Source organism: Colobus angolensis, unplaced genomic scaffold (genome assembly GCF_000951035.1).
Source record: "Colobus angolensis palliatus isolate OR3802 unplaced genomic scaffold, Cang.pa_1.0 Scaffold166, whole genome shotgun sequence".
In the NCBI taxonomy this organism is placed as follows: domain Eukaryota; kingdom Metazoa; phylum Chordata; class Mammalia; order Primates; family Cercopithecidae; genus Colobus; species Colobus angolensis.
The window spans coordinates 5,456,467-5,468,922 of NW_012114777.1; the positions used below are offsets into that span (position 1 = coordinate 5,456,467).

Below are 12,456 nucleotides of genomic sequence, written 5' to 3' on the forward strand. Positions count from 1 at the left end.
CTGTTTGCTTAAAGCGCAGTATTGGGGTGGGAGTTACCCGATTTTCCAGGTGTTGTGTGTCTCAGTTCCCCTGGCTAGGAAAAGGGATTCCCTTCCACCTTGCTTCCCAGGTGAGGCGATGCCTTGCCCTGCTTCAGCTCTCACTGGTCGGGCTGCAGCAGCTGACCAGCACCGATTGTCCGGCACTCCCTAGTGAGATGACCCCAGTACCTCAGTTGAAAATGCAGAAATCACCGGTCTTCTGTGTCGCTCACACTGGGTGTTGGAGACTGGAGCTGTTCCTATTCAGCCATCTTGCTCCGCCCCCCCGTTTTCCTTTTTTCATTAAATCTTAGAGCCCAGAGTTATATCAATCTTATGATACACTCTCTCCATTGGTTCATGCATGGCTCACTTTATCAAGTAGTTACTTTTAATAAAGCAGTAAGTACCCACAGAATAGCCATCTGTTTTATCATGCTGTATGTGATGTACCTTTCGGCTTACTTTTTTTCTCTTCCCACTGAATTACTAAGAGTCACCCATGTTGTGTTTGGTGGGCATGTGGCTTCCTTTCAAGTTTTGCTTTTGGCGAGCAACACTGCTGTGTACCCCTTATGTATGCTTCCTGTGTACAACCATTTGTTTTGGGTGTGTACCTAAGGAAGAAATTGGAGGATCATAGAGAACGTGAGCATCCACCTTCAGGAGGTAATGGATTATTTCCCAAAGTAGTCACCCTAGCAAAATATAAGAGCCCAGATCTCTTTCAAACCAATTGTCAGGCCAAGTACCCTTTATCCTGCTCTCATGAAATTGCTCCTATGAAGTCTCACTGTGGAAGTTCACATGTCCCTCTTCATTGTCACTCTGGTTCAGACTCATTCTTCTAGGAGATAAAATTACCTCCAATCCTGCTTCTCGCATCCTTAATATTAACTACCTTCCCTGGGTCCTTGAAACCTTTCAAATGTAGTCATACTCCTTCTACAAAGTAATCATGGGAAATAACCACCATTCATTGAGAGCCTGTGGCATGTTTAGCACTCTACATTTTATTGCATTCATTCTCACAGTGTAGATATCATGCCTATTTTATAGAAGAAGAAACTGAAGCACAAAGAACATAAGTAAGTTGCCCATGTTCAAGAACTGGATTCAAACTCCCAAGCTGATGTCCTTCCCCCTAAATTACATTTTCCTCATCCATGTCCATGTGGAAGACTCTGCCAATGTGTCTCTGGACTCTAATTCACCTGCCAGCAGCCCCGGAGCTCTGCCTCCAGTCATGGTTCCTAAGGTCTGACTCAACTAAACAGATATTTAATTACTCGTCATAAAACTGTCCTTGCAGCATTTTGAATAAGGGAATGCAAGGGCTTTGAGGTTTAATCCCAGCTCTGCCTCTTAATTTGAACTTGGGCAGGTTATTTAACTTCTGTCAGTGATTCCTGAGGCCTCACTTAACCTCTCTGGGCTTGGTGTCTTTGTATGTGAGGAGGATATAATGGAGCGAGTCCCGCTGTAGGGTGCGTTGAGATGTAATTGAAGACACATATACAAACACGCCTGGTAGCACCCCTCTGAAATAACTGAACTACGTGCAACGGTGGCACTTTTCTACTCTCTCTTTTCTTTCTTACCGAGAAATTAAATGTGCAATTTCTCTTATCCACTTTTTCAGAATCCTGGATATGCATTGTTTTGGTAAAAACACTTCAAATGGAAGTCTCATTTTCAAGTAGCAAATCACATATTAAACATATGACTCAATTGTTAACAGTTTTCAGTTCGAACTAAGGTAGTCTTACTCTTTACAGGAATAGAGAGTGATGAAGAAATTAGACATTTGGATGAAGAAATAAAGGAACTGAATGAATCCAACCTTAAAATTGAAGCAGATATGATGAAACTTCAGACCCAGGTGAAAAAAAAAGTAATTCATGATCCTTAATCTTTAGTGGAAACAAAACATTGAACTTTTTAAAGCTTGTGTGAAAATATATCTTAGAGTCAATATGCTGAGTATTTCTAGATTCCATAATTATTGTAAAATTCTGAATAGCTGGATCACCCCAGGTTACCATTTATTCAGTAGCTGTGGGCAAGCTGTCTCCTGTTTTGCCCTGGTGACATCAAAGGTTTCATAAGCAAACAAGGCAGATTATCCTATAATCAAACAGTCTGGTGGAGCACGTAGTGCATTAGAAAAAAAATGTGATGAAAAGGTAAGAATCCTTGGTTTCATTCAAAATTCAAGTAAAATAAAGCAACTTTTTCATTTAATTGTTTTTGGAACACCTCTGAATGTGTAAGTATTTATTAGAAACAGATCTTACTGAACATTTTCTTGAGCAAATTCTTTACCTAAAAGCCCAAGTAATTTCTCAATTCTGCATTCTTCTTTGTGATGTCTGCCTCATCCCCTGGAAATTAACAGTTCAGTCCAAGATTTTTAAAACACGAATCATAACTCTCTTGCAACAAGTTAGCAGCAAAAGAATGAGACAGAGAATAGGACTGAGTATCTTTCTCCCTTTCCCTGCAGGGGATTTTTATACCACCATGATTACCGGATCTCTTGGAAGTCCTCACACAACAGCTTAAGACAAAGGGTTTTAATCCATCTGAAATTTTGGTTTCCTTACTCAGAGTGACCATTGTTGCCATCATCAATTAATGGCCATCTGATCCACAGATTGATACTTTTGTCTAGAAATCCTGGGAATTCCTCTAGAAAACCATTAGCAAAGAACACAAAGGCCTCTGTCCTCCTGAGACTTATCGTCTAGAAGGAGGAAGCGATAATAAACAAAAAAGTCATAAATGATCAATTATGTTGTATGCTAGAATGGCAGAGGGCTGGGTGAGTGGCTGTATTTCAATAGTTAATGGGACCACCAGCTGCCAGGGAGAAGAAAGGCATCCGCAAAGATTTGAGGAATGAGGGAGTTGGCCAAACAGGTATGGAGAAAGAATGTTTCAAACAGAAGAAACCCCGCAAGCGCAAAAGCGCTCATCATGAGAAGGTCTGGGGATTTAAGAAACAGCAAAGAGAAATGTGGTCGCAGGTGAGTGAGCTGGGTGGGGCAGGTCACAGGAGAACAGCCTCAGATGCAACAGGGCAGCTCCCATGGGGCATCTTAGGCCATTTTAAAGACCTTGGTTTTTATTCTGAATGTATGCAGAACTGTAGCACAGTTTTGACCCAACGAGTAGCATCATCCTCTCTGATTGACATGCTGACTTGCATTTTAAGAGGCTCATCTTGGTGGCTGTGTTGAGGAAAGGCTGAGAAGAGATTAAATGGGGTAATGGCAGGCACAGGGCCACCCACGAGAAGGCAGCATAGTCACACTGGTGGCTGGGCCCAGGGGCCAGCAGTGTAGAGGGGACAGTGGTCCCATCCTGGATATTTTGAAGGAGGCGCCAGTGGAGGAGAGGTATGAAAGAAAGAGTCATGGGGGATCTGCACTTAAGTTGAGCTGCTGCTGGCTGGAAAAGGGACACAGCAGATGGAGCAGGTTTGGGGAAAATAGCAAAGTTTGCTTTAAGCATGTTGAGTTTGAGATATCCATCATACAGCCACGTGGAGAAGTTTCACAATTCCTGAGGAAGTCTGGGCTAAAAATGAAAATTTGGGGATTTGATTCTAGCACTTCAAACAATCCAATGGGGCTGCAGCTTCATGCTGAGAAGTTGCACACATGCATCTCTTAATGTTCAGATTCACCTGGTGTGTTTTCTTTCAGGGAGAAACCTTTTGTGCTCCTTCCAAACTCCACTACTCACATTCCTAAGTTATTTCTGTTGTAGATCACGTCCATGGAGAGCAACTTAAAGACGATAGAAGAGGAGAACAAACTTATAGAACAGAACAATGAAAGTCTGCTAAAAGAGCTGGCAGGTCTGAGCCAAGCTCTCATTTCAAGCCTTGCTGACATCCAGCTTCCACAGATGGTAAGTTCAAGGCCAGAACTTTGCTGTTCCATTACAAGCATTTGCAGTGTCATCATGCATTTACCGACAGGGTTGCCACGACTGAGCTTTGAGGAGACCTGTGAGCAGTCGCAGAGTGACCACACTTCATCACAGTCTGGCTTGGAGTAATCTCCCTCTCTGGGAACGTGGTAGATACATTTATTTAAATTATATTAAGGCCAAGAATTTTTTAGAAGCCAAAGTCATTTAAAACCAAAGGATTTTTTAAAGCTCGGTTCATAACGTCATGTGAAAGTTGAATGGGCAAAACTCTCTCAGTGAAAATGTATTTCCAAGTAGAAGATTCCATATCTTATAAAATCTGAGACCACTATTTGCATTATCCACCCAACTCAAGAACTGTAATCAAAAATGTTCAATTCCCAATGGACTAGGTGCTTTCTTCATATGGAAGTATGAAGAACCTACTTCAGTTCTCCTCATATAAAATAAAAAGAAAAAAAAAATGAGCAAGGGATACTCGTTTTCAAAATCGAAGCATGTCTTTCAGGTTTGCAACTATAGTCCTCCAACACTTAATAATGGGCACACGTTCTAAGAAATGTGTCCCTTAGGCAATTTTGGCACTGTGTGAACATCATACAGTGAACTTCTACAAACCCAGATGACAGACCCTACTTTACTTACTGCACACCCAGGCTATATGGTACAGCCTACTGCTCTGAGGTTACCCACCGGAGCAGCATGTTAGTGTACTGAACATTTTAGGCAATTACTAGTATTTGTGTATCTAAACATGGAAAAACATATCTAAACCATAAAAATATGCTATTGTTATCTTATGGGACTACCATCATATATTCAGTCTATCATTGACTGAGATGTTGTTATACATTGCTTGACTGTATCTGGAATTCACAGAAAATTAGCTTCTTTTACATATTCTTAAATACAGGCAAATATTTGGAGGAGAGACTACATTGCTGAATGCTTTTAATTTCCTCAGAACCTAAATTTTTAGAATAATTTTTGCAAATATGCCAATTTTATATATGAAATTATTTACAGAAGCAGCAATGTGATGAAGAAATATAATTGATTTTGGTTGAAACATTAAGCCCCTCAATTGTACCCAAGTTCTTAGCATGGAGTTCTTATCTTAAACAATTCCAAATATGTTTCTTGACTCCCACCTGCCAAAAAATCAATAATGTAATAATGAACACAAAGCAAAATAAATGATGCCACTATGGTAAGGATTAAGATAATTATTCAAAATCATTGTAATGTTATTTGTTAACATTGCATAAATCATACTGTGAACATGCATTCCTTAGTATTTTCTTCTTCACCACTGCCATAAAAAATAGGTACTACACAAGTTAACTTGTGCCTTGTGTACTCACCACACAGAGCACTCCAGTGGTGATTTTTAGGGCGGATCACACAAAATGTTACAAAAGCACCAAAGAGCGAGCATTAGTATTCCCATTCCATAGCTGAGGAAATCAGGGCTCAGAGAGCTTACTTAATTTGATCAAGTTTCCAAAGCTAACACAAGGTAAGTGGGCCAGGCCCTGCAGAGTGGCCTTTATCCACTGTGCTTCCTGGGTCCCCATCCCATTCCCTGACTCTCCAAGAAACACAAGGCACAGCAAAGGCAGGAAAGAGGAGGGGACAGAGAATCACGATTGGACAATACTAATAATTTAGATCAGCACTTTGCTGAGCAGACCACAACCAAATACCTTCAAATTTAGAAAGCTTATTTCCTTAAATAGCAACAATAGCACTATACTTTGACATTTAAATGTCCTTTCTTGCAAGCACCTTGCAAAGTAAGTCTCACGCCATGTGTTTTTAAAAAGGAGGGAAAATGGTGGCAACAGAAATGACTGAGTAACATGCCCCTTGTGACATTCATTCCGTTTCACATTTGTGTGAAATTTACACATATCCAGCCTGTGCTCTCCTTGAAGCATCACACTGGGTAAAGGAGAGACCAAAACATACAAAAAGAACAGGGAGGCCAAGTACAGTGGCTCACGCCTGTAATCTCAGCATTTTGGGAGGCCGAGGCGGGTGGATCACCTGAGGTCAAGTGTTTGAGGCCAGCCTGGCCAACATGGTGAAATCCCATCTCTACTAAAAATACAAAAATTAGCCGGGTGTGGTGGTGCATGCCTGTAATCCCAGCTACTCTTGAACCTGGGAGGCAGAGGTTGCAGTGAGCTGAGATCACACCACTGCACTCCAGCCTGGGCGACAGTGCGAGACTCTTGTCTCAAAAAAAAAAAAAAAAAAAAAGAATAGGGGATGAATAAATTTAAACTTTGTGAAATTGATATTCTGCCTGCAAAGACTGAGAAATGTAAAAAGTGTATTACAATGATGCCACAGGAGAGAAACAGGTTCAAAGGGTCTGAGGATGGAGGAGGAAAATTTTCCATCACAACTGTTACTGAGTAACTTGCTCAAATTTAAATTCCTTAAGTTTCTGCCCAGTGCTGTTAAAGGCACCACTTAGTACAAGCAACCCTTCCCAGCCTCACAAATATTCACCTTCCACAAACAGGAGCCTCTGTTGTGTAAGGCATGTGCAGTCAAGGCTGAGACTGCCTCCCAAGAGAAGTAGAAAAGTTTTGTGGAGTCCGAGTCAACAGCCAGACATATACTTTATGTGCTCCAAATCAACCCCAAATACTGTACAAGTCAGTCACATTTGTCTCCCGAATTAAGAGTGAACAGATGAATCCCGCACACACTCCATCTCTCTCCATCTCCTCCAACTCCGGCAGCCATATGCACCCTTGCCTTCCCTCCCGACTCCCGGATCACAGGTCTTCGATGTCACTGGGTCCTTCTTTTCCCTCAGCCTGAACCACTGTGATTGGGTCAATGTGTTTTGTCTCCATTTAGGGACCTATCAGTGAGCAGAATTTTGAAGCATATGTAAATACACTCACAGACATGTACAGCAATCTGGAACGGGACTATTCCCCGGAATGCAAAGCTCTACTGGAAAGTATCAAACAGGCAGTGAAGGGTATCCATGTGTAGGATCACAGCACTGCCGGGCAACAGAAATTACCAACAGCAGCAAACTCCAGATGGATCTGTTAGTGGTTCGTGTACTGCTAAGGCATGGAGGTTGCCGTACTGCATTTACAATTGCAACATTGCACTAATTTTATTTTCCCCAGCTGATATAAAAAGGAAAGAAAAACTATGATAGACTTCTTGGATTAAAAGCAATGCAGTCAATTATTAGATCTTATTTATTTTCATATGATTTTCTTTTATTTCTTCATTGTACTCTTTTTTTGTAAAGTATATGTAAAATAAATGTGACATTTTTATAATTTATTTATTACTAATCGAAGAGTTTTTTATCTTTTAACTGCATTTTGAAGTCTGCCATATTTTTACAAGTGTGTTATTAATTTATTTTCCAATAGGATTTAAATAGAAATGCTATTCTCAAGTCATCTTTCTTGCTGGGTTTTAATGAGGAAACAGGAAAGGGTGGAGGAAATCCTTGTCTAAGGACTGCACTATAGTTGAGTTTGATTTTTATTGCACACTTCTTCCCCCACCTTTCACTGGTTTTTGTATTTATAAATGAGTTTGTGGTAAGGTGAGCTGCACACAAGGAATAAGAAGACAAATGGCGCCCACTAGTGGGGAATCCGCACTCACAAAAGCACAGGATACTGGAAAACAGCCTGCTCAGAATTTGTTAGCAATAATTAAATATAGCAATCAGCAAAGTATTCGACTTGGCTGGACGGTTTTCGTTAATATGAATTATTTATTTGAAATGTTTTAAAGAAACATAAGCTTTTTTAGTGATGCAGATTTATCTGTTTGTTTTTCAAGTCATATCAGATCGTTGGCAACTCGTTTCCCAAGATGAAAAATAAGACTTGGTGTGACCAGCCAGGCTTTCCTGCCATATGTTGGTACAATATACAAGTGACAATATTGGTGTAGATTTGCACTTAGCAAATACAAACACATCCAAATGAAAAATTTTGTAGATACCATAGCCCCTGAAATAGCATTTATCTTACTGGGTTGACTGGAAAGGAATGGAAAATATAGTAACACATGAAGAAATGTTACTCCAATCTGAGTGATTACTTCAAACACTGGCAACTTGGGTCTCACCCTCCATAGGAAACAAGACAACATTCAATTTGATAGAAATCTTGCCATAGACCTTCAAGTACTACAAAATATACACACACACTCACACACACAGGCATACTCACACACAGACACACACACACACACACTCATCCACACTTTGAATTGAGCCCACAATCTTGAATTTCTGAATGGGTCAGAGTTTCATAGTTGCTATAGTAAAGGCAATGTCTATTTCAGGGATTGTAAAGTAGTTAAGCATTGTTTCAAAAGTTTTTTTATATTTATTTTTTTTAAGGAAAAGGTATAGACAACCAGCTAAACTGCCTTTTTGGTGTGCACACACATTTCATGTGCAGACGTGCCTCTGTGTAAATGTACACACGAACTTAGTGTGGGCTTAATTTTCTGTGCTATAAACAAAAGTGTTTATTTTTTATTAACCTCATGGATATTTAGATGGAACGTGATGGCATTCACAGGCTTGATATATTCCACTGTTATTACTGTTACCTGCACAAATGAAAAACAATACTCAACAATAATTCCACTCCCATGAAATTGTGGTCATTGTTATGCATTAAGTGAGGTTTATGTTTGGTTTGGAGTTCATTTGAACTCTTGAATCTTAGTTTAGTGAAGATGAACTGTATGTTCTTAGGTAGAAACGGTGTTTATTTAAAAATCAATTTAAAAAATGAGCTACCATATGTGCTATCTATTATAAATGGGACACCAAACAAAATTTTCTATTACAGTTATGTACTCACAAACATTTTGCTATACAGTACTTCATGGATGCATACAAATGAGTTCACTTATTACAAAGACAAACGTTTAATTTGCTAAATATTTTAACAAGTTTGTTATATATTTTATTTAATTTAAAAGAAATCTCTTACCAACCTACATATTTATTACTATGATTTACTATGACTTCAGGTTAATTTATTTGTGTTGGCATAGTTTGAGCAGGATGTTTTGTGAAGTATGTTTGTGTTTATTTGCCTACTTTGTACTTGAGGTGTTTTGTAACGTGCACTGAATTTGTTTTCTTTTCAACTATGTTAATGATCAATACTGTAAATTGGTCTTTTGTAAACAACAAAAAGGCAACGATGTATGCATTTTTTTATTTGAGGTAGTTTGTTTGTATACTGTTTCTCCAAACACTTAATATTTCTTACATCAAAGCAACAAAATTGTGTTCAGTGCTGTACATTTGGTGTATGGTAGGAAATAAAAACTGATAACGAGTTTTGATGTGATCTTTCTCAGGCTGTTATCTAGGGACTAGTATCCCCTTCCCATGGAATCCGCTGTCCAGAACGAGCCCTGATGAGGTCCCCGGGGTGCACTTGAGCCTGCCAGTCATTCGGAGACATTTCTGTTCTGACAGCTGGTCTGCTTGCCTTAAAGTGGACAGGACTTTTGGCCAGTTGACAAGCTGTCACTGCCTTTGATGTGGCATTCACCTCCAGAACAGGGAATGCTTTGACATAAGGAAGACCTTTGCTAGGAGTAGCAGCAAATTCACTCAGATCTAATAGGTGGCAAGATAGAGGGCCCACCCTCCTGATTCCAAAATTACTTTGGATACGGAGTATATCTCTAGATTCATATAAGCTAAAATTAAAGAAACTTGAATTAAAGAAAAACGATAATAAATTCTTGATAGCACCTCTTCTGCTTATGTGTTCTTTCTATCTAATGTCAAATAGTCATCCTAATTTAATTTTTCAGTTTCTGCCCAGATTCATACATCTCTGGAATAAGTTTCCACCTACATTTGATCTGGTTTAAAAAAAAAAATCTATTTAACACATGTAATGAAGCCAAATTGACTGAAGGGAAGTCTGGGTCCAAAGAGGAAAGTCAGAGTTGCACTTGGGAGACCTTCATTTACCAGGAGCCAAAACATAACCATTAATGCACAATATAGCTCTCATTTAGTCACCACACTCACATGTTGAAGACGCACATAAAATGGATCACAAAATGCAAATCTGCTCAGTCAGGCTCTTAGGTCATCCTTAGCCAAGCATGTGCATCTTGTCCTGATTGGGACGTTTCTTTTTTTCTGAGATAGAATTTCACCCTTGTTGCCCGGGCTAGAGTGCAATGGCGCAATCTCGGCTCATTGCAACCTCCACCTCCCAGGTTCAAGCAATTCTCCTGCCTCAGGCTCCGAAGTAGCTGGGAGTACAGGCATGCACCACCATGCCCAGCTAATTTTTTGTATTTAGTAGAGATGGGATTTCACCACCTTGGTCAGGCTGGTCTTGAACTCCAGACCTCAGGTGATCCACCCGCCTCAGCCTCTCAAAGTGCTGGGATTATAGGCATGAGCCACCATGCCTGGCCTCTGATTAGGATTTTATACCAACGAGTAGTGTCTACAACTCTGCCAACAACGAGTCATAAGAAGAGCACCAGTCTTACTGGAAATGGTGACTAAGAGTCATCCATTCATCAAAAAGATGTTTACTTGGAACACGTTTATGCCGGGCCCACTTCCTTACTCCCGTGGGAGTTCAGCCTCCTGGGAGACAATGAAATAAGTGATGGGTATTTTGGTTTGGGTACACACAGGCTCCTGTGGAAACCATGTGAGGGTTACCTAACAAACCTGGATTTCTGAGAAGAATACTGCTTCTGATTCAGCAGGGCAAGTTTGAGAACAGGTGCCGCAGGCAGTGACAACAGCATTGGCAAAAGTATGGCAATCATCAAGGCAGCAGCTTCACATATTTAAAGCCCTGAAAAATTGGTGAGAAGTGAGAAGATGAGAGGCCAAAGCCCAGGTGAGTGGGAAGAGGAGGAGGTCATATTGTAGACTGGCACGCTAAAGAGTTCTGACTTCCACAGACGTCAGCATGTGAAAGAAAAATTTAAAATCAGAGAATGACAAGATCAGATTTTCACTGCAGATAATTTGTTCCAGCAATTCGGACGATTAACATTTCATACATCAAGGCAAGAAAATTGTGTTCAGTGCTGTGTATGTGGGGTATGGTACAAATAAAAACTGGTAAGGAGTGTTGCTGCGATCATTTTCAGGCCAGTGTATAGAGACTATCATTAGCATCCCATGAAAAGTCCTGAGGCCTTCAGACATAAGACTAAAACCTTTCTACTGGAACCAAGGACCCGAATAAAAAGAAGGGGGTGAATAATTTTTTGATTTGCCCCATTAGAAAAAGGTTCAAAAATTAACTTGTTATGGTACATAAGTATTTTATTAATATTTGTAAAAACTAATGTTTTCTACATCTCTTTTCACACATTACATTCATTTTATTGTGGTCTGGGAAAAGTGCCCTGCTATTTCCTCTCGTTATTCAGCAGATAATTATAAAGCAAGCAGATTTAATTGGCTAATAACTATCCACGCTGTCAGACACAATCAATGATGTTTTGTATACTTCATCTCACAAAATGTATCAAGCAAATATCACCATACACAATTAAACTGATGAGGAAACTGGTGTTTAGCAAAGTTAGTAACTTGCTCAAGACCATAAAACTAGGAAACAATGCAGCCAGGATTCCACCTCAGATGTGTTTGATTAAAGCAGGGCAAGTCCCTTGTCACTATTTTTACAAAAATAATTCTATTGTGGATAGTCCTTCTCTAATGAGGACAATAGCAGGACTCAATGACTTGCACATTTAGAAATAAGTGAGCCCCGTGTAGACCTCTCGACCTAGATGCTCTAACCAACAGGATCTGTCTCATCACCTGTCAGGTGTAGTTTCATCTGGAGGACAGACAATAAGAATGAGGTAAGATTGAGATGCATGCCAGCATCCAGACATGTTCCAATATTCCTCAATCTTAACACTACGGTAATGAGTACATCTCTGAATTCCCTCTTGTAAGCTTCATGGCCACACTGCAACAGAATTCTTATGATCAGCATTACACTAAGAGACAACCAAGGGTTAGAGAGAGTAAACTCTAATCATTGTTTGATGCCCCAGAGATAAGTACCAGGGTCAGAATTCAACTCAACTCTGACCCAGAGGCAAGTTCCTGTCCCTACTGCAGGCCACCATGACTGCATTTAGCCATACTTGCTGTGCTGGCCAGCACCTTACTGGCCTCTGTGCACAGTCATTCAGCAAGAAACAGTTAAGATATATGCCAGGGCCCATTCCAGGAAAAGTTGTTCAAAGAAGCATCATTTTCACATTTACACCACACTTTATGATGTGTTTTTCTTGTAAAAGCGTATCATAAAAAGTGTGACATCCTAATAGTGTATTTGATGAATTGGGATTGAAAAATCTTAATATGGGTTATAATAAATAGCCAAAAATAAGAACAATGCAAATTGCTCATTTTTTTTATTGTTTTTAGAGCAAAGCAATATAAATATTTTG

The 12,456-nt window shown here is 39.9% G+C and overlaps 1 protein-coding gene across 3 annotated transcripts in view; it reads left to right on the plus strand.

Moving 5' to 3' along the window:
• Positions 1-9,328, plus strand: part of ST18 (suppression of tumorigenicity 18, zinc finger) — a 318,440-nt gene extending 309,112 nt beyond the window's left edge. The window contains exons 24-26 of one of the 3 annotated variants that reach the window (XM_011937607.1): positions 1,800-1,903; positions 3,796-3,939; positions 6,841-9,328. In XM_011937607.1, coding sequence (XP_011792997.1) covers positions 1,800-1,903; positions 3,796-3,939; positions 6,841-6,981 — 389 coding nt within the window. In that variant the 3' untranslated portion in view covers positions 6,982-9,328. The remainder of the gene's footprint in view (positions 1-1,799; positions 1,904-3,795; positions 3,940-6,840) is intronic. The other 2 variants (XM_011937608.1, XM_011937609.1) reach the window with 2 other exon arrangements.
• The last annotated feature ends 3,128 nt before the right edge of the window (positions 9,329-12,456 follow it).